At 47.4% G+C, this 22055-nt stretch overlaps 1 protein-coding gene across 5 annotated transcripts in view; it reads right to left on the bottom strand.

Annotated features, from left to right (window-relative positions):
• The window catches only part of LOC147658884 (serine/threonine-protein phosphatase 2A 55 kDa regulatory subunit B alpha isoform), a 433385-nt gene that overhangs the window by 78284 nt on the left and 333046 nt on the right, over nt 1–22055 (bottom strand). For all 5 annotated transcript variants that reach the window (XM_086952059.1, XM_086952062.1, XM_086952061.1 and 2 more), the window contains one exon: nt 20964–21133. In XM_086952059.1, the coding sequence (XP_086808185.1) occupies nt 20964–21133 (170 nt within the window). The remainder of the gene's footprint in view (nt 1–20963; nt 21134–22055) is intronic.

Below are 22055 nucleotides of genomic sequence, written 5' to 3'. Positions count from 1 at the left end.
GATAGCAGATCTGAATACATTTAACGATCCATCTAGCAATACCAGCCTTGGAAATAGGATTACCTTTGTGGTGCGGTGCAAAGGCGACAAAGAGTTGCTTAGTTTTTCTAAAATCCTTGGTCCTATCAATGTAATACATTAGGGCCCGTTTAACGTCAAGGGTATGGAGCATCCGCTCCGCCAATGATTCAGGATTTTGAAAGAAAACAGGTAATTCGATTGTTTGGTTGATGTGGAATTGAGACACAACCTTGGGCAGAAACTTAGGGTTAGTGCGGAGCACCACCCTGTTGGAATGAATTTGGATAAATGGCTCTTGGATTGTGAGGGCTTTTAATTCACTAACCCTCCGTAGCGATGTAATTGCTACGAGGAAAGCCACTTTCCATGTCAAGAACTGAATCTCGCATGAATGCAGTGGTTCAAAGGGAGGACCCATCAGCCTGGTAAGAACCACATTGAGGTTCCACTCAGGAGCTGGTGGAGTCCGTGGTGGAATGACTCGTTTGAGGCCTTCCAAAAAAGCCTTGATGGCAGGCACCTTGAAGAGTGAAAGGTGCTGTCTATTTTGGAGATAAGCGGCCATTGCAGACAGATGAATGCGAATGGAAGTATAGGCCAGATTACACTTGTACAGATGGAAAAGGTAACAGATGATGTTCTGAATAGAATCATCCAGCGGGTTAATGCTGTGGTTCGCACAATAAATGACAAACCGCTTCCATTTTTGCCGCATAGCAGGCTCTAGTAGTGGGCTTCCTCGCCTCCCGAATGATGTCCATGCAGTCGGGAGGTAAGTTTAGGTAGCCAAACTCTAGGACTTCAGGAGCTAGATCGCCAGGTTGAGCTGTTGCGGATCTGGATGCTGAATGTCGCCATGGCTCTGCGTCAGAAGGCTGGGTGTGAGATGTAGCCTTTGATGCGGTACCACAGACAGTTCTAGAAACGTGGTGTACCATGGTTGGCGAGCCCACGTTGGAGCAACCAGGATGAGTCGAGTGCTGCCTGAGCTTGCGTGCCACCAGCGGTATCAGAGGTGCTGGGGGAAAAGCGTACATCCATATCGCATTGCCCTGCGACTGTGGGTGTGGGAACCTGGCGGCGAAGCTTAGGCATTTTGCGTTCTCTTTTGTGGCGAACAGGTCTATCTCTGGATGACCCCACCTTTGGAAGTACGGCTGGAGTACTGATGGATGTATCTCCCACTCGTGCATCTGGTGGCTGTGCCTGCTGAGCAGGTCCGCCATCTGATTGTCCTTGCCCGGGAGGTGCTCTGCCATGAGGAAGATGTTCCTCTGAATGGCCCACTTCCACATGATCTGAGCCAGATGAGACAGCTGCGGAGAGTCTGTGCCTCTGCTTTTGAATGTAGTACATTGCTGTCATGTTGTCCGTCCGAATCAACACGACCTTGTTGCATAGATGTACTTTGAAAGCCTTCAGTGCCATGAAGAATGCCATCAGTTCTAGAACATTGATGTGCATCTTCCCCTGTTGCTGCGTCCACAGTCCCTGCGCTCCCCATCCCTGGAGAGAGGCGTCAGTGGTCAGGATAATCTCTGGCAGAGGCTCCTGGAACGGTCGGCCCTTGCAAAGGTTTCGTGGATTCCACCAATGCAGAGAGTTGTATGCCCGACCGCTCACCAACACTAGGTCTTTCAACTGGTTGTGAGCCTGAGTCCATTGACGTGCTAAGCACTCCTGAAGCGGACGCATATGTAGTCTGGCGTGCGGGACAATGGAGATGCAGGAGGCCATCATGCCTATCAACTGCATGAACACTCTTGCTGGAAGCAAGTGTTGAGGTCTGAATTTTTGGATCAGCGATTGAATGCTGCCGACTCTCACTGAATTTGGCTGGGCTGTGGCCGCCAGAGTGTCTATGGTCGCACCCAGATACTGCCGTACATGGGCAGGCTGGAGGTGGGACTTTGGGTAATTCAGTGAGAATCCCAGATCGTGCAGGAGGTGAATGGTTTGGGACACGTGGTCGGCACACTGTTGGGCTGACTTCGCTTGGATGAGTCAGTCGTCCAGATAGGGATAGACGTAGATGTTGTGACGTCGTAGATGTGCCGCCACCGTCGCCAGGCACTTTGTGAATACCCTGGGTGCCGTGGTGACCCTGAAAGGCAAAACCTTGAATTGGTAGTGCTGGTTTTAGATGGTGAACCTGAGGTATTTTCTGTGTGAAGGATGTAGCGGAATGTGGAAGTACGCATCCTTCAGGTCCAGAGTTGCCAGAAACTCTACCTGTTGAAGCAGTGGGAGAACTTGCTGCAGTGTTAGCATGTGGAAATGCTCAGACAGGATGTAAAAGTTGAGGGGCCTGAGATCCAGAATGGGCCTGAGGGATCAGTCTTTCTTTGGAATCAGGAAGTACAGGGAGTAAACTCCTGAGCCTCTTTCCTGCAAGGGCACGAGCTCTATTGCCCCTTTTTGCAGCATGACTGTGACCTCCTGCTGCAATAAGTGCAAGTGCTCGCCGGACATAGGACGGTGCCTTGGGGGTATGTTGGGTTGAGTGGATGTGAGCTCCAGACAATAACCAAATTGGATAAGCTTTCTGACCCACCTGTCCGTGGTGATGGACTTCCACACGGGCAGGAACTGCTGGAGTCTTCCCCCGACCGGTGTTGTGTGGTCGGGGGGCAGTGACAATGCGTCACTGTTTGTTGGCGGTAGAGGACCTGGAGCTGTTGTTGCCACGTCCTCTGCCCTTGGCGTTGTTGCCGCGGTATCCACCTCGACCCTTGTTGGCATAAGTAGTCTGGGTGTTGCCTTTGTAGAGCTGCGCGGACTGCGAAAGTTGACCCATTGAGGTGCCTCTAATATTGGAGCGACGAAAGGACCCACTCCAAAACTGCTGGGACTGCAAAGCACCCATGGATTTTGCTGTGTCGGTGTCCATCTTCTCAAGGGTGGTATAACCTCAGGGCCAAACAGGTGATCTGGGTTGACCGTTTGGTTCAAGATGGTGGTTTGAATGTCCGGCTTGAACCCAGATATCCTTAGCCAGGCATGTCTACGAAGCATAACGCTAGTGTTAATTGCGCGTGCGGCGGTGTCAGCCGCGTCCAGAGCGCACTTTATGGAAGCGTTGGAGATCAGCTTCCCCTCATGTATTAACATTTCAGCCCCTTCCTTATATTGATCGGGTAGGTGTTGCAAAAGGGTCCCTAGGGTATCATAGTGTGCCCTGTCATAACGCGCCAGGAGCGCCTACGTGTTAGAGATGCGCCATATGTTGGCTGCCTGCGCTGCCACCCTCTTCCCCGAAGCCTCAAAGACTTTTGATTCTTTGTCTGGGGGAGGAGCATCACCCGTAGTCTGCGAGTTGGCCCTCTTCCGGGCATTGGAGACAACCAGGGAGTCCAGAGGCAACTGTCCCTTGATATAAGTTGGATCAGTGGGCGCCGCCTTGTACTTCTGATCGATCCTCGGGTTGATGACTCTCGCCCTGGTGGGTTCTTTGAAGACCTCAGCAGCGTGCTTTAAAACACCCTTCAGCATTGGCAGAGTTTTTACAGTCTTTTCAGAGACAGAAAAGGTGTCAAAGAGGAAGTCTACGTCCACAGGGTCAGCATGCAGCTCTACGTTGTGATTGGCCGCTGCCCGCTCAATGAGGGCATTGAAAGCCGCAGAGTCTTCAGTGGGGGAAGTTTTTGCGGAGAAGAGCTGAGGGTCCTGCCCAGAATGCGGGTCCCCAGGCTCACCACCAGCAGACCAGGGCTCTGCCACATCCTCTGGGTCTGTGTAGACGGGATAGCTGTATTCATCCTCGTCGTCGCCCTCACCAGCGTCCACATTTGAGTGAGTGGGCGAGACTTCGTGAGCCTGTGGTGAAATGGGATCCACCAAGGCTGGAGTACCAGCAGAGTCCATCTTCCGTTTTAGTGGGATCCTGTACAACTCCAATTGGGGCTCCGGGGTGATTTTCCTCTTCAGGAGGGAAAGCCTGCCCGTTTCGGCGTCGATGAAATGTTCTTGACGCTCTTCCTCTGAAAGTTGTCGAGGCCGTGGCAAGAATTTCGGCTTTGTCTAAGAACCACTTTATTTTGGTGTAGCTGCATAAATGATTCTTGTATTGTAAATGCTTGCAACTCACTTACTCTTCTGAGGAATTGTATTTCACACCTATGCATAGGTTCGAAAGGTGGTCCCATTAGTCTGGTAAGTACTATGTTGAGATTGCAGACTGGGGCAGGCGGTAGTCTTGGTGGAATGACTTTTGAGGCCTTCCATGAAAGCTTTTATTGCTGGTACTTTAAACAGGGAAAGATGTCTGTTTTGTAGGTACGCCGCTATAGCTGCTGGATGTACTCTAATAGAGGTGTAGGCAAGGTTACATTGCTGCAAGTGTAGTAAATAGCAAATAATCTGTTTAGTGGATGCGTCCAGAGGGTTGATGTTGTTACTGTTACAGTATACAGCAAACCTTTTCCACTTTGCTGCATAGCATGCTCTGGTGGTAGGACGTCTTGCTTGCTTAATAATTTCCATACAGTCTGGAGGTAAATCCAAGTATCCAAATTCTATGACCTCAGGAGCCAGATCGCTAGGTTCAATTGTTTGGGATCTGGGTGCATTATTTCTCCATGGTTCTGTGTAAGGTGCATGGGTAATCTCAGCTTTTGATGTGGCACCTGTGAGAGTTGCAGTAGCGTGGTGAACCACGGCTGTCTTGCCAACGTAGGTGCTACTAGTATCATTGTCATTGAATGTTGTTGCAGTTTCCGAACCACTAATGGAATTAGTGGGAGAGGGGGAAAAGCGTAAGCAAATTTGTTGGACCAATTTATCCATAGTGCATTGCCCTGGGACAGGTGGTGTGGGTAGCTGCTTGCGAAGTCTTGGCATTTTGCGTTCTGATGAGTGGCAAAGAGATCTATCTCTGGTTGTCCCCATCTTTGGAAGAATGGCTGAAGTATTTGGTTGTGCAGTTCCCATTCGTGTATTTGTTCTGACTCTCTGCTTAGGATGTCTGCTATCTGATTTTGAACTCCTGGTAGGTGTTCGGCTAACAGATAGATCTTCTGAGGAATGGCCCATGTCCAAATGTCCTGTGCTAGTCTGGATAGTTGGAGAGAGTGTGTCCCCCCCCTGTTTTTGAATATAATACATTGCATTCATGTTGTCTGTTCTGAGTTCTGACTGCTTTGTTGAGGATTTGCATTTTGAAAGCTTTTAATGCTAGAAATCCTGCTAGTAGTTCCAGATAATTGATGTGCAGTCTTTTTTGCTGTACACTCCATTTTCCCTGTACTGTATATTTCTCCATATGCGCTGCCCATTCGGTGAGCGATGCATCCTCTGTCAGGATCACTTGTCAAATCGGTTCTAGGAACGACCGTCCCTTGGAAATGTTTGTTGTGTTCCACCACTTCAGAGAGCGATGTGTGCGGTCGTCTACCAACACCAGATCTGTAATCTGACCTTGAGCCTGATTCCACTGTGTCGCCAGACACTCCTGCAGTGGACGCATTTGTAGTCTGGCATATGGTATGAGCAGTATGCAGGAGGACATCATCCCTAACAGCTGCATGAAGACTCGAGCTGTTAGTGATTGTTGTGGTTGAAATTTTTGGATCAACGTGACCATTGTTTGGATCCTGACTGGATTGGGGTATACTTTGGCTTTTTCTGTGTCTATAGTAGCCCCTAGGTATTGTTGAATCTTGTTTGGTTGTAGGTGGGATTTTGTGTAGTTCACCGTAAACCCCAGCTGGTGCAGCAATTGAATGGTCTTTTGTGTGTTTTGAAGACATTCTTCCTGTGACTTGGCTTTTATTAGCCAATCGTCCAAGTAAGGGAAGACATGTATCTCTTGTCTTCTTAGGTGTGCTGCAACTACTGCTAGGCATTTTGTGAACACCCTTGGTGCTGTTGTGACCCCAAATGGAAGGACTTTGAACTGATAATGTTGTCCTTCTACTACAAACCTGAGGTATTTTCTGTGGACTTTGTGAATTGGGATGTGAAAGTAAGCGTCTTTTAGATCCAGTGTAGAAAGAAAGTCCCCTTTCTTCAGTAAAGGAAGTACTTGTTGGAGCGTGACCATGTGGAAATGTTCCGAGTTTATGTATGCACTGAGAGGTCTGAGGTCTAAGATTGGTCTTAGAGACCAGTCTTTTTTGGGGATTAGGAAGTATAGAGAGTATACTCCTGTCCCTTGCTGATGTTTTGGAACCTTCTCTATGGCATGCTTTTGTAGCAGTGATAGTACTTCTTGTTTTAACAATGTTAGATCTTGATTCATTGGACGCTGTCTGGGGGGGATGTTTGGTGGGGTAGCTGTGAGTTCCAGGCAATAACCATGTTGGATAATCTGTCTCACCCACCTGTCTGATGTGATGTTTTCCCAGACAGGTAGGAACTGTGATAAACGGCCCCGACCGGTGTTATATGGTCTGGGGGGAGTTGTATTAAGTCACTGCTTTGGGGTTGGGGAGTTGAGGTTGTTATTGTTTACGCGACCTCTACCCTTGTTGTTGTTACCTCTGTAACTGCCTCTTGAATTACCTCTGGCTGATGTTGGTGTAAAAGAGGTAGATTGTTGGCTTGTGCCTGTATTTTTTGACCCTCCTCTATAGGTGGACCTACGAAAGGAACCTCTTTGAGTTGGCTGTTGTAATGCTCACATTGATTTAGCCGTTTGTGTCCTTTTTCATCTTTTCTAAAGTCCCATCTGTTCCTGAGCCGAAAAGTGTTTTTTGGTCAAAAGGTTGGTTCAATAAAGATGTTTGAACTTCTTGTTTGAACCCTGAGACCCTAAGCCATGCATGTCTTCTTAGCATGATACTAGTGTTGATGGATCTTGCTGCAGTGTCTGCTGCGTCTAAAGTGCACTTAATGGAAGTGTTAGTTATTATCTTCCCTTCCTGTATAAGCTGGTCTGCCCTTTTTTGATGTTCCTTAGGAAGATGGGTGATGAGTTTTTCTAACTCATCATAATGCGCTCTATCATAACGTGCCAGTAGCGCTTGTGTATTAGCTATGCGCCAGCTGTTTGCTGCTTGGGATGCTACCCTTTTGCCTGATGCATCTATTAGGTTGGACTCCTTATCAGGAGGAGGAACTTCTCCTGTAGATAATGAATTTGCTCTTTTACGAGCTTTTGTAACTACAAGCGAGTCCAGAGGTACTTGTCCCTTGATAAATATTGGGTCCTTTGGGGCTGCCTTATATTTTTTATCAATTCTTGGGTTTAATACCCTAGCCCTCACAGGGTCTTTTAATATGTCTGCTGTGTGATTGAGAAGACCCTTTTGCATAGGTAGTGTGACTGATGTTGTTTGTGCAGCAGGTAGCGTTTCTAAAAAGAAATCCTCGATTTGAGGTTCTGTATGTAAATCTACCTTATGGTATTTAGCTGTCCTATTAATCAACTGCACAAAACCTGTATTATCATCAGGTGGTGAAGGTTTTGAGGGGTATAATTGTGGGTCGTTATCATCGTCTGACCCTGCATCATAATTTTCCCATGGGTCTTCCTCATCTGGGATAGTGTCGTCAACTCCATGAGGTTCTCCCTCCCCTGCATCACTGTCTACATCTGTTTGAGGTGTAGATGGTCTTGGTGTAGAAGGTGGAGGAATAGTTAGTCTATTGTGAGGAATAGGAGAAGAGGGTGAGTCTCTAGGCTGAGGAGAAAGGGGAGGAGTTGTATTTGTCCCCATTGTTCTCTTTTTAGGAGGAAGAGCTTTGTCATCTAGTTCATTCTTCCTCTTTTTCGGTGATTTTGTCACCACTTTGCGGATCGATAAACAAAGTCTTTTGTTTTGGATCGGTCTGCTGCTCCTGTGTCGGTACCGAAGTTTTTGATTCCGAAAGATGCCTTTGTTTCTGACCGTCAATGTTCTGTGTTTTTGGCACCGAGAATTTGCTCGATTCCGATTTTTTCAGGGTCAAGTAAGTATTCGACGTCGAAGCATGTTTCGGTTTCGACATGGAATGTTTTCGATGCCGAGCTTTCTTTGGTATGGAGCTTCGGTGTCGATGTCGACCGTTTCTCGGATCCGACATGGTGGGAGGCCGAGAGTTTCGGTTTTTGTTTCGGTTTCGTTGCCGGGCCCGAAGGCGGGCGTCGGAAACTTTCTTCGGTGGTCTGACCGGGCTCGAAGGCGGGGTCGGTACCACACAGGGTCGGTTTTTTGGTAAGGGGACATAGTCGCTCACTGTTTGTTGGACGTCGATTTCCTCGACATCAGACAAGTCCCCTTCCGACCCCGACTCGTCTTCATGTTCCTCTTCTTCTTCGAGGTGCTTGTCTTCGAACAGCTCCGGGATTGCCTCCAACTGCATTCTCGATTCCTCGTGTCTTCGGGCCCGACGGTTTCTAATCGTCGACTTGGAGGAGAACGCTGCGCAGGCTTCGCAGTCCCTGGATTCGTGTTCAGGCGATAGGCAGAGATTGCACACCTCGTGTAGGTCCTTGTGTGGGAACTAAGCACCACACGTTGGACATCTCTTAAATGGAGTCCTTTCCATGGACTCCGGGCTGGACTATGTCGAGAAAGGCCTCCCGCTCTCGTCAACGTAGAAGAAAATGTTTATTGTTGGAGACGAAACGCGTCGGAATAGAAATGAAATCGCATTCGATAACAATACTGTCGAATTGGAAAGGGAATACATGCCGAAATATCACTTTTTCTCGAAGTCGATCTGGAGCGCTTCGATCCTCATCCGAACCCGATGGCGGAAAAAAATAATCTAAGGATGGAGCCGATGCTCATGCGCACTAGCACCCAAAGGAGGAGTCACCAGTCTTGTGACAACAAAAGACTTCTCCAGGAGAAAAACAAGTGCAATCATCCGAGCCCAACACCAGATGGCGATCTATTCATAATGTACCATCTGCAGCCCATATGCCTCGAACATAAACTTCCTGTATGTGGACCTGAGAAAGGTAGCAGCTAAGTTGGATACCGCTGAGACCAACATCGCAGAGCTACAGGGAGAAGTCACGGTCCTAAAACGGCAAATGGCCCAGATGACAATGGCAACCACAATAACATCCTGGTGCTGGGATTTCCGGAAAAAGTCGAGGGCACAACGTAAAAACAATTCCTAGAGCACTGGGCGCGCATGGAACTAAAACCACCAGGACTATCAATTTTTACCGATTGACTGAAAGGAGCCATGTTAGAAGGTGATTGCATGGCACCAATGACTTTGGCAGTCTTGTCTTTTTTACATTTTTCCAATATCTAATCACCTTGCCTTCCAAAGAGGTTCTCACCATCGAATGGAGAGTTGAGAATTTATGGTTTGGTATCAGACATGTGCAATCAGGCGTGCCTGCGAAGGTCACTGGTATTGACACTTCAAGCAGCAGTGTCTACGGCGTCAAGGTCACACAATGTTGGTGTTCAAAATTATCTTCCCCTATGCTACCAACTCCTGGACAGGTTTTTATGCTGATCTGGAAGGTGCTGGATCAGATCCTTAATTTCATCACAGTGGGCATGGTTGTACAGAGAGAGCAGATCTACTGAATTGGCGATCCACCATTGGTTGGCAGACTGGGCGGCAACATGCTTGCCTGCTGTATCAATCTTTTTGCTCACCCGGTCACGAGGCTGAGTGTGAGAAAGTGCCATCTTTCTTGCACTGGTAGGCCCCCACTTTTTTTCTGAACTGATGTGCTTTGACTGAGTGTGCCCTGGGTTCCTGCCGACCAGGTATCCAGGGGCCTGTGTTCCTTCCCTAAAAGCTGTGTTGAAACTAAAATCCAATTGGCATCTCTGGCCATCTATCTAAGGTGCAGCCCCTGGATACAGTGCGCTGGGCACAACCCCTATCCAGGGGCTGCACCTTAGATACTGTTTACAACGCTGTTGGACACAGATAGCACAGCCCCTGCTGCACGTGACAACTGGCAATTTGAATACTGCAGTCATCTGGTTGTGCGTGTCCCAACCCTTTGGATCTCTGGCCACCTGTCAGCCCCTAGTAACTGGTACCCTAGGTACCCAGGGCATGGTGACCAGAGAAGACCCCGGAGGACTGCAGCACTTATTGTGCACCCTCAGGGGCCCTGTACCCTGACACCCACCCACTGCCTTTGCAGGCTGAGTGTCTAAGTATAGAACTAAACAAAGAGTTGACATGGCACACATCCCTGTGGGCCATGCCCACAGTACCCACTGCCCTGGCATACTTCAGTCACCCCTCTAGCTGGGTGCCCTATGCCAGAGGTGTGGGCACAGGTGCATGAGCCCTGTGCCCCTACAGTACCCAGGGGGGGGGGGAACATCGTTTACAACAAAACTTTTACCACGCACTACCATTACGACGCAGGAATTACAACGAAAGTCGTTACGACTTTCGCTGGAGGGCGCTGTTGGATAGGGAATAGTTTAATTTTCTATCCAACACCTTCCCTACTATCCATGGGGACTGGAGTTGGAATAGAAAATTAAACTACTCCACTATCCAGCGCCCCCCAACGCAAGTCGTTGTAACGACTTGCGTTGTAATACCTGCGTTGTAAAGGCATGCGTGGTAAAAGCATGCGTTAAAACGTCATACAACCGTACCCAGGGCCATTCCTAGGCACTGTAAGTGCTGTGATGCCATTAAGAGTATATGGTGCTGGGCGGTTGTCTTTCCGAACTCCACAGCACCATAATGGCTACACTGAAGACTAACAAGTTTGGTACCAAACTTCTCAGGACATTAAACCCGCACTGATGCCAGTGTGGGATTTAATGTAAAATGCACTAGAGAGCATCTTAGAGATGCCCCCCAAAAACCTAACCTACAATCCACGTCTGGGCTGAGTGGCTGCAGAGGCTGCCATACAGCAGACAGGTTGCTGGACCCCTGGGTGGAGAGCCCCCGTTCTTCTGGGCCTGCAACAATGCACATCCTGGGCGAGGTGCTAGGTCTCCTCCCCCAGGATGGGCAGGGAGAAGCTTCAAAGGCATGCCGCCTCTGTGAACTTCTCCAGATTAAATGATGTACCCAGCAACTGGCCCCCACCAGTCCTGACCCCCACTCTGGCGGGAAAAACTACGTCAGGAAGGGGGGGGGGGGTGCCAGCCTGTGCCAACCCCACCCCTCAGGTGGGGGAGACTTGGTTAAGCACGATCCCGGGCTTCGGCCATCTTGAAGATGAGGAGCCCTGCCCAATCACAGCTAGGATCCTGCCCCCTCCCACCTATTGGTCCCTGCCCTTGCCCTACCTGTAACGCCCATAAATTCAGTATTTAGGGGCTCCCTGAACCTTCCTTCCTCAGATCCCGATACCAAAAGAAGAAAGAAGATCAAGAAGACAACAACCCGCCACGCAGCTGCTAACAGGACAACAACTGTCTTGGCCCCAGCCCTACCGGCCTGTCAATCCTGGAACCTGCTCCTGCCTAAATCCCGGCGACTCCTGCGGACAGCAACCTTGGGACACTCAGAGGACCTACCTGCCTTGACCCTCTTAAAGACTGGGACTCCCATCAGCAGAGGCTCTGCTGCAACAACTCCCCTGGTGCCAGCCAGGAAGCTCCGGACCAGCCCACTCTGCACCTGCCGAGCCCGGCCCGTGCCCGAGTGATCCAAGATCCGAAGGGCGTCCCCCCCGGCGACTGGGACCCGAAGTCCAGTGCCCAAAGATCCTCCTTGACGAACCAGACGATGCCTGCAGACTCAGAACCAGGGACCGCGACCAGCTGAGGGTAAGCTTTTCCGACACTCAACTACACCCCTGCACCCGGCGCCCTACAGCCCCTTGTGCCTCCCTTTGGGGTACCTACCTGTGCTCCAACATCCCAACTTACCTCTCGACGTGCTGGTCGCCCCTGGAGAGTCTCCGCCCCCGAGCCTGCAGCCTTTGTTCCCTTTTGACCTTTTCCATTGGATAACATTGAGCGCCCGACGGCTCAAAAGCACCCTGCACCCAGCCGCCCGAATACCGCTGGCTGTGCGACCTTTGTCCTATACTGCTTCCCCCTTTGCCATAAGCTAGTGACCAGGAGCCCAGCTCCCACAGCTGCATGGCCTGCTAGCCAGCAGCAACCAACCGGAGGCCCCCTGTCCCCCCTTGGATAACATTGAGCCCAACTCTGCACCCGGCCGCCCCTGCGCCGCTGAGGGTGAACTAACTGTACCTACCTGACCCTGCGGGATCCCTGAGTCTATGCCCAGAACCACAACTTCACCAGTCGAGTACTCACCAGGAAACCGGTAACCCACTTACCTGCCGTTGAATAACATTGACTGGTTTGACTCGAAAAATCTTTTAGGTGTCTACTTTTGAAAACTTAAAATATTCATATAAAATCATCAGAATTCCGAATTTCGAAATACTCACATGTGATCAGGAGAGGAGCCAGTACCGTACCTTGCAGCCCAGTGCTGAACCGCAAAAGTAATCCCTAGTGGGTTAACTAGTGACTTGTATTTTCTCCATAGGAATCCATTGTCTGCTTTTCTATGAAATTTCTTCAGTGTGTACTTTTGAAAACTAGAAATATTCTTTAAAAATCATACGAAATACTGAAACGTAATTACTTACCTGTTTTAAGTTGAGACCCCAGTGCTGGCCCGAGGTGCCCAGTACTGGATTACAAAAGTAACGAGAAATTACTTTACCTGCAGCCTGAATTTTCTCCCATTGGATAATATTGCCAGATTTCTGTTGAAAAGTTTGTAAGTGTGAACTTTTAAAATAGCTTTTTATTCTTGAAAAATCACTGCACTACCTAAAACGTTTTTGCTCAACTGTTTTCAGCTTAGACCTGAATCTAGCAGTCAATCCTGGAATTACCAAAGTAATCTACTAAGTAATCAACTGTGTTTATACAAGAGGATCCATTGAACTCAATGCTAACTTGTGTGTAGAATTGTGTTGTCTACTGCAACCCCTGTACCTATTGTGTTTACAAAGTTTATTGCCTTTCTGCAAAGTACTCACCTGAGACCTCTCACATTAAGAACAGTATATTTTTGATACCTGTTGGTTCTAGGAATAAAACAACTATATCGTTGATATAAAAACAATTGGCCTGGAGTTCTTTAAGTCTTTGAGTGTGTGAAACCTTTTGCTGACTGAGTGTGTACAACACATGCTTCACTGACCTCTGGTACTGCCTTACTGCTCAAACCAAGTCACACCAGGCTTTAACTTCTGTTATACCTCTGGGGTTTGTGGACTCTATACACACTGTACCTTTTTTCTAGTCCAGTATATATAGAGCCACTTTCCCACACTGAGCATCTGCTGTGCCCTGGAAATTATGGGAATTAGCATGTTTGTGTACAGTATGTTCAAGCAGTGAGTCAGGTGGTAATTGGCTCCTGATGTATGGCGGAGGGGGGGGGGGGGGGGGGGGGGGGGGGGGTCAGAAGGGGACACGTTGTACTTTTTACCCACCCTAGGGTTGGTAACTCACCTACAGGGACTCCGTAAAAATCTCATGTGCAGGTCTAAGCATTCCCTTGAGCATAGGCAGATATTGCATTGAGCTACGCTTGGAAGAGTATTTCCATAAGAAAGTCCTCCTCTTGAGGTTGTTTGTCAACCTTGCAGGAGGAGCTGTACGCTGAAAAACCTCATGGTATGAGGTGGTGTGGGCTTAGCAGGATAAAGGTTAGGGTCCGCAGGTGGCTTCACATCGTCCCATAGGTCCCCAAAGAGATGCGAGTCATAAGGTGGGTAATACAGATCGTAGGGTGACCCTGGCAAATCTCCCTCAGTTCAAGCAGATTGATGTTTTTGATTCATTAAACCCATGGATAAAATAGAGAGCCTACTAAGTAGTAACAATCACATGGATACCTCACAAGTTTGACCATAAAACTGCCTAGAGGACTTCGAAAGACCACAAAACTGTAAGGCTGGGCGGCTTGCACAGTTAGGAAACACAGACGAACATTTCTTTTACTCCTCAATATTAATAAGTAAAATCTGCCTGTGTAAGGTTTTAGACATGTGTCTTACCGATTCTAAATGCAACACTGCATTTCTGAGATGACATGAGCCTGCAGAAGAGTACATGTTGGTGTTAGGATCTTTAAACTATTGTATATCTACTTACTGTGTACTTCACATGACGTACTATGTTATGGTTTTAATTAACAAGTAACTATTTAATCAATTAGATTGATAAGAATGTTTTTGCAAAACACCTCCGGGCTTAGCCCTGAAGTGCTTTGCAGAAACATTTGACTTCGTGGCATTGAAAGCTAGCGAGCCTCAACATTCACACGACTCAGCTTAGCACCATATGGGACTATGCGGTCAGTCGGATTAACAAGAAACAGTGGTTTCTGGGGACAATCAACATGTAATAAACAATCAACAGCACAATGGCAATAATCAAAGGCAAGGAGATGTCAGAAAGAGAACATATATCACAAAATATTCATCAATTAAGTTGTTTATGCAAATGCGTGTACACATTATTCTAAATTCAGTGCATGGTGTCCCAAGTGAAAGTGAAACCTACATATCAAGGTTGACACTTTGTGACATAAAAACAAGGTTTCAAACATACAAATACGACCATAACAGTAATATGCAATGAGTGATCAAAGCCTCCTAATGCAATGGTAAGGGCTGGGAAATGGTTCACTTTGGGTTGTCAACGAAGTTTTGACCCCACTGTCAATAGGGGGGTTAAAACGCTGCTTTATGGTACGTATCCGTACCGGAGAATGAGAATGAATGTCAGTGTGCAGTGTACATGTGAAACAAACAGACTGTTTGAGAGCGACACACTGTTCACAAGCTCCCGTGGGATGCCTTATAAAAACACAATTCCTTCCTTTACATGTACATCTTTTTCAAACTATAAGTTTCCAAAACAAATTGTCCATAAAATACAAAATTCTTGTCGAGAAACCAGGATGACTCAAATGCTTGTCGATCACTTGGGAGTGACTGCAATAATGATGTTATGAGGAAACACTGTACATGATGTAATGTACTAAGAAGAATACTCAAGAAAGAAAACAGTCATTAAAATATATGACATCGACAAGCATTTGAGTCATCCTGGTTGCTGAGGGATGCCGTGGCCCTGAGGGATGCCGTGGCCCTGAGGGATGCCGTGGCCCTGAGGGATGCCGTGGCCCTGAGGGATGCCGTGGCCCTGAGGGATGCCGTGGCCCTGAGGGATGCCGTGGCCCTGAGGGATGCCGTGGCCCTGAGGGATGCCGTGGCCCTGAGGGATGCCGTGGCCCTGAGGGATGCCGTGGCCCTGAGGGATGCCGTGGCCCTGAGGGATGCCGTGGCCCTGAGGGATGCCGTGGCCCTGAGGGATGCCGTGGCCCTGAGGGATGCCGTGGCCCTGAGGGATGCCGTGGCCCTGAGGGATGCCGTGGCCCTGAGGGATGCCGTGGCCCTGAGGGATGCCGTTTCTCCATGTCTGTGAAGGGACGTGAGAATGCGGCAATACAGCTATGAAAGGAATGGGGCAGTTACCTATAAATGCCAAAACCATCAGTACATCATCTCTGTTTGCTTTTGTGCTTCTCCTGACGCATGCCTCGGTTCTTTAAAGAGCGCTGCAATATAAAAGCTAGGTTCACTTCCTTATTACTCATAGTCCCACGTCGTCACCATTACTTAACCGTCTATGCACAGAGGCGAATTTTCGAATCCAGGAGAACCTGTTGAAAGGGATTTGCATTTTTGTCTGTGGTTACTTTTGGCACATAATATTGTTTCTCTCTAAGTATGCCGTTTTGTGTCTCTAATCCTTGGCAGAAGGAGCCGCCTGTCCGATTGCTGTTTCTCCTTGCTGTCGTCTGATGAATCAGACCGAAACAGGAGCACATGTTGCCAGATTGCATCATGTAAGCAGGGTTTACTTATTAACAGACTGAATTTTGTTTCAGTGAGAAAGCCAGTGAGCCGGAGTCTTGGAGCAGCGTGTCCCGTGTGATACACTCGGGGGATTTCTGTGTGAAACATCACTGTGACTTTAATGTCTATACGCTGACGGAAACGTTTCAAGAGGGCGGCCGCTCGAGCCTGGACGACAGCGTAGGGGAACTGAGAAAACACATAGAGAAGCACTCCCAGCAAACGGTAAGCGTCCTAGAAGTGTGTTGTGGGCGGGTGGGTGGGGACATCCGTCAGTCTCCGTGCTTGTATGGAATATGTTTTTTTCAAGTAGAGACTATTTGCAAGTTGTGTGCCTTCTCCCATATAACTTTTCAACTGACTTTCGGAGCTATATTTGTGTTGAGTGCATGTAGAGGTCTCAGTCGAGGCTTGGATCCTCTCTGCAGCCTTCGTTGCAGCTACCCATATCATATGGAATTACTGTCACGTTGCACAGTGTAAACAAATGGTCATCGGAGTCAATCTAAATGTAAACCCTTGCTTCTTGTGGGGAGATTTACAGTACACCGAAAACACGGTCATAAGAATGACTATTGGCTAATGGTGTTTACCGATTTCAACACCTTTTTGCCTACCCGTAAGCTAAGACTACGGTAGCTGATTTCACTGGTGACGGACTGTTTTGATCGAATGTGAACAGCTAAAAGGAGGGCATCCCTCTTGAGATAATTCTGTAAGTAGTCCGTGCTTGCTTACATTAGTGTTAAGTACCTAGGTATCGCTTTTACTTACATAGTTAATTATTTACTTGTTTTGAGCTGGACTTCACGAGCAGCAAACAGTCTCGGTAGTTATGTTTGCATAAGTTAGTGCGTGACAGTTCATTATGAGGATTATACTTCATCGCAAAAACTCTAATTCTTGTTATATATTTGTTGCTTTTAGTTGCAGTCAAAAAGAAGGTAAAATAGCTTTTATGTTTATTCCTGTTTGTTCCTGTGCTTCAACGAAAGGTTAGACCCATCGTTATAACAAGAAATGGGAAATGAAAGGCAAGAAAGGGTGGGAGAGCAGGAAATTAAACAAGTTAAAAAAAAAAAAGTACACTAGGAGGGGGGAGGAGAAACGCGAGATAACGGCCTGGCGGCCGGCAAAGGGAAAGTACGGCCGGCCGGCGGCAGTGACTAAGTTAGGGGAGGAGAAATGCCTGAGGCAGAGCGCACGCTGGGGGATGCCTGTGGGAAGGAGGCTGGTGGCTTTGATGTGCACGCGCTTTTTAGGGGTACAGCATCAAATCGCCCGATGGTTAAGGTCTGGTTAAGCCCCAATATCTCTCGCAAGCGCATTGACAGGCTCAAACTAAAAAAGGGTAGAAAATGCACAGAGGAAAAGCAGGGAAGAAAATACAGAGAAGATAGAAGAGACAAGGAAGAAAATGCAGGGGAATGCCTGTGGAGAAGGTAGGGGAAAACGGTGACAAAAGAAACAGGGGAGGAAGCAGGGGAAAATACAAAGACGAAAAAGCACAGAAGAAAATGCAAAAAGGAAACTTAGGGTAAAAATATACAGAGAAAAGGCATAGGGGTAGAAGCAGGGCGGAAAATACACAGAGGAAGAATCCGGGGAGAAAAAGCACGGGGTAGAAGCAGGGGCGAGCATACGCAGAGGAAGAATCCGGGGAGAAAAGGCACAGGGGTAGAAGCAGAGGCTAACATACACAGAGGAAGGCGCAAGGGAAAAATACACTGAGAAAGAAGCAAGGGAGAACAGACACAGGGGAAGAAGCAGGGGAGAAAATACACGCCTAAGAAAAACAAGAGAAAATGCACAGAGAAGAGGCAGAGAAAGAAAAACATAGGAAGACGCAGAGGAGGAAATGGAGGGGAAAAGTTCATAGAGAGAGGGAGAGAAGAGGCGATACAAAGGAAGAAAAAAGCAGGGAAGAATATACAGAGAGAGAAAGAAGCAGGAGAGAAGAAACAGGGGAAAGTGCAAGACAGGGGAGGAATAAGAACTATGGGAGAGACCCGGAGAGGAGGAAGGGGCATGAGAGAGCCTGAGAGAGGGAAGGAAGAGGCAGAAGATGGAATGCAGAGAGGAGCGTCCGTGAGGCAGAAAGAGACAGCAAAGAGGAGTCTAAAACAGAAGAGGCTGTGATCGAGGCGCACAGATATGAAAAGTGAGATCCGGAAAGAGGGGCTGCTGAGCCTGGGCACTGAGAGACATCCAGACAAGAGAGTCGGGAGGGAATGTGAGAAGCCTTTGTAGAGGATGGAACCGCTCGATAGAGACCCTAAGAGAGGGCGAAGGAGAGAGGAGACGAAGGAAAATAATCAGAGAGGGAGAGGCGAGAAGAGAAAGCCTGGAGAGCCCCAGGCACGGGGCGCACGGCAGAGGCGGTGGAGACTTAGCAGGGAGGGAGATGAAAGGTCCTAATTCGGATGTGCGTGATTTCTTCCGACGCGCACCCCCTCTCGGGCGAGCAGTAATCCCCGTCACTGCCTTTCCTTCCCCCCACTATCTATCGACCCAGCAGCGCCGGCTCCGGCTGCTCTGTGGAGGCTGCGATGACCCCGAGAAAAGATCAATACCACATGAATAACAAGCATTTACAATGCCAGACCTGGCTGCCTTCTGCTGTAGGGGTGGGCGGGGTTATCATGTGCCTGCGGTTTGCGCAAGAGGGGGCAGAGAAAGATTCCGACACGCGCCTTGGGATTGGGTCGGGGATTGGGTCGCGTGCGTGAGCTGTCTACGTTACAAGCTCACGCGCGCAACGGAATCCGCCTCCGCCATAGACAATGCTGCGCGCGTGCCCAGCTCGTCTCCACTCCATGTCAGCTGAGCCGACGACTATGGTTCTCTGGTGAGAACGCACTTCTAGCCGAGACCCAATAAAAAGGAATTTAAATACCTGAACACTGAAAGCCTGCAGACACTTGTCTTATTGATCCTGCCTAAAATTCATAAAAGCACTACGAATCCACCAAGCCGACTCATTCTATCTGGCGGTGGATAAGCCTTAGACCCCATTAGAAGGGTTATTGATTTCTTTATCAGGGATTTTGTTCCCATACAAGAGACCTACGTGAGGGACAGTGTATTCCTAATAAATCGGATTAATAATATGCCCTTTAAGACTGAGACAGACTGGCTAGGTACCTAGATCTCATCTTGAACTGATGAATATTTTGTGATATATGTTCTTTTCTATTTCTGACATCTGCTTGCCTTCGATTATTTCCATTGTGCTGATTATTATGATTTATTACATATTTATTGTCCACAGGGACCACTGTTCCTTGTTAAACTATTTACTGTGGTTCCATGTGAGTAGGGTGGCTCATGTATCCTTATACAAGTCAGTGTCAGATTAGCAGAGCTTGAAGAGCTCAATTACCCGCTGGAGTTGAACTTGTTTCTATCCTGGCTGTGGTTCGCTTCAGCTCATGTGGGCATCTTGGAAGGGGCTTGGAATCTGTGCCTCTCACTCCAGCCTTGTCCAATGGCTGCACAACAGCACCTAGTCCTTGGCCTGATACATTCTGTGGTTGCTATGGTTCCTACTTTCTTGCAGGCATCCCACTTGGCCGACATTTACGGAATAATTTTCCATTAAGAAGTGCTACAAGCTCTATGCTTGAAAGTTGACAAAGTATTTCAGTCACTTATCTTCTTTAAGATTCCGATCAAGTCAATTCTAACCGCAACAACTTTACATCAACTCAGCATTTTATCACAAGTGGAATGTATCTATTTGGATTTTCCTCCAGAACGTGACCCTTTCTTTAAGACACCCATTTTGCCTCATTACATTAGATGCATGACAAATACAAATTCACCACTGAAGACCATAACAATGGAGAACATTAACAGTGGATAATCTACATCATTTTTTGAGAGAACACAGGATCGGACGTACCTGTGGCCGCTCGTGACCAGATTATACCAAAGATCAGGCATAGCTTCTACAAGCCCATTTACCGTTATCCTGAGGCGAATAGGAAACTAACTAAGGAAAGAATACCACGGGAAGAGGACACACCCATACATCCGTAGGGGCCTCATCTATAGAACCTGTGAAATTCCCGGATCCAGAGGGCCATTTACTAAACTGTCAGGGTTACTGAATGAACCGACGAGACGTAAGGGCAAGGGAACACCCTCTACGAGTACGTACTATCTAAAGATCAAGCTTAAGATCCAGCATTTTGTGGATTTGGTCATAATCTATCTAAAAAGAAACAGAACCTTAATATTAAGGAAGGATACATGATTTTAACCCCAAACGACTCCGAATTGTCCTGAGGAAGGTGTGCCAATATCCAAGGGCAGATACACCGAAACGCGTCGGCGTTTTTTTTGCTCTTTAGAATTCAAGCCCAGGAAATCCTTGATATTAGGCATATTGTAACATGGGATTTGTACCAAAAATATTGTAAGGGCACTTGAATCTTGAAATCAGTAATAGAAATAGGTATTCTTTTTTCATTGGGGTCTTGATTTTGATTATAGGTGATATATGTTTTGCCTTAGATAATGTTGTGATTAACTTAGATAGGATTTGTTGACACTTTAAAATGTGTATTCTTTTTCTCTGCTTTACCTGTGTACATTAATGAATAACTTTTAACACTGTTTTTATTTATTGCACAAAGTGATTGTTTTTGACTTTACATGTATTGTGAAACCGAATATGTAATGAATTCTTTTTTATCTACATGTTGTCTTAAATAAAAAGTCTGAACGGTATAAATTAGTTTGTGACCAGTGATTACAAATAGTACCCAGAGTATCAAGTGTGAGTGAGTGAATTACTTTTTCCAGGGATTTTCCTTAGACTTTTAATCTACAGCATTTACAGACTTTCTAAAACTTTCATCAAGTGTAAAGATGAAGTAATGTTGGCAATTTTCAACACCATGTTTATTTCCAGGGGAACCCTTTCCAACAACTACCTAGAAAATCAGACCAAGTGATTCTAGGTTTCGAAAACACAAGGCAAGTAAAAATAAACACAGTCAAAACCTTTAAGTACATTTGTTTGTGAATATATTCTAATCTTATTGCATGTCAAAAAAGCTCTACAAAACAAGAACTGCGTAACATGGGCAGATAGCATTAGCAAATGCTGCAGCACATCCTTTCAACAGAGCTGAAAATAATTTTGCCTTACCTGGTAGGTTTCCACAGGCCTGCTCTCCATATTTAAATCCCATATTTTTACTGAAAGGTAATCTCGAGTCATCATATATCGACCGCTGTGACTAAATTTGACATCTGATATGGAGGAGATTATTTCGGAGAAAAAGGATCTGTTGCTGGGATCTTCAGGCTCTTCAAACACTACAACAGAAAACTGCAGAAATTAACATTTGCTGCATTGTCGTTTTACCACAAATAATTCCCTGTAGGTTATTTTTATGTATTTACAGCAATTTTCAGAATGGTCCAACCACAACCTACAATGTGAGGTTGTCAGAAAGGCAGTATATGAGGATCTTTTAAAATTGAAGGAATATTAGGGAGAACAAAAAGCCCCAAAAAAAGAACACCTTTCACAGAAAAAACTGTGAAGCATTTAAAGACATCAGGTTATGCTATAATAAACAAGCAACTCAAATCAAATCACCAATTTGAACTCTCCTTCCCCAAGCTGTGAAACTCCATCCCAACCCCTCACAATTGCCCCACCCCTTCCCTACACGCCCCCCAGACCCAGACTCAAGAAAGACCAGCCATGAATCCTGCCTTAAGACCTCAAGTAACAAACTGCAAAGACCTATCCCCCACCCCCAGGCCAGATTACTCTCTACCCCCCCCACTCCCACCCCCCCAACCACACCTCCCACCCAGAGACTCAGCACCCTGCCCCACCCCCTCACCTCTCCCAATACCTCTACCCCAATTCCCCTACTCACAGTAACATGTTCACCCGCCTAACCAATGCCCAACCCTTAGACAAAACACCAACACTCTCGAGAAACTCCCTCCACAATCCCCCCACCACCGCCTATCAGATGACGCATGCCTCGCCACTTCCCCTAACCCTCCACCCTCCTGTCCCAATCTAGACCCTCAACCGAATCTGCCCCCCAATCCCTACCCTCCACCTAACCGTAACAACCCTCCCGGCCCAACCCACACCCTCAGTCGGATCTGCCCACCACCCCTAACCTAGAGACTATGGATGTAATAACTGAACGCCTTACACGCATAGAAAAACAACTCAACACCCTCTTAGCTAGGACCCCGACTGACCTCAAAA

This window comes from Lissotriton vulgaris, unplaced genomic scaffold (genome assembly GCF_964263255.1).
Source record: "Lissotriton vulgaris unplaced genomic scaffold, aLisVul1.2 SCAFFOLD_752, whole genome shotgun sequence".
NCBI lineage: Eukaryota > Metazoa > Chordata > Amphibia > Caudata > Salamandridae > Lissotriton > Lissotriton vulgaris.
This window is presented reverse-complemented; position numbering and strand designations above follow the sequence as displayed.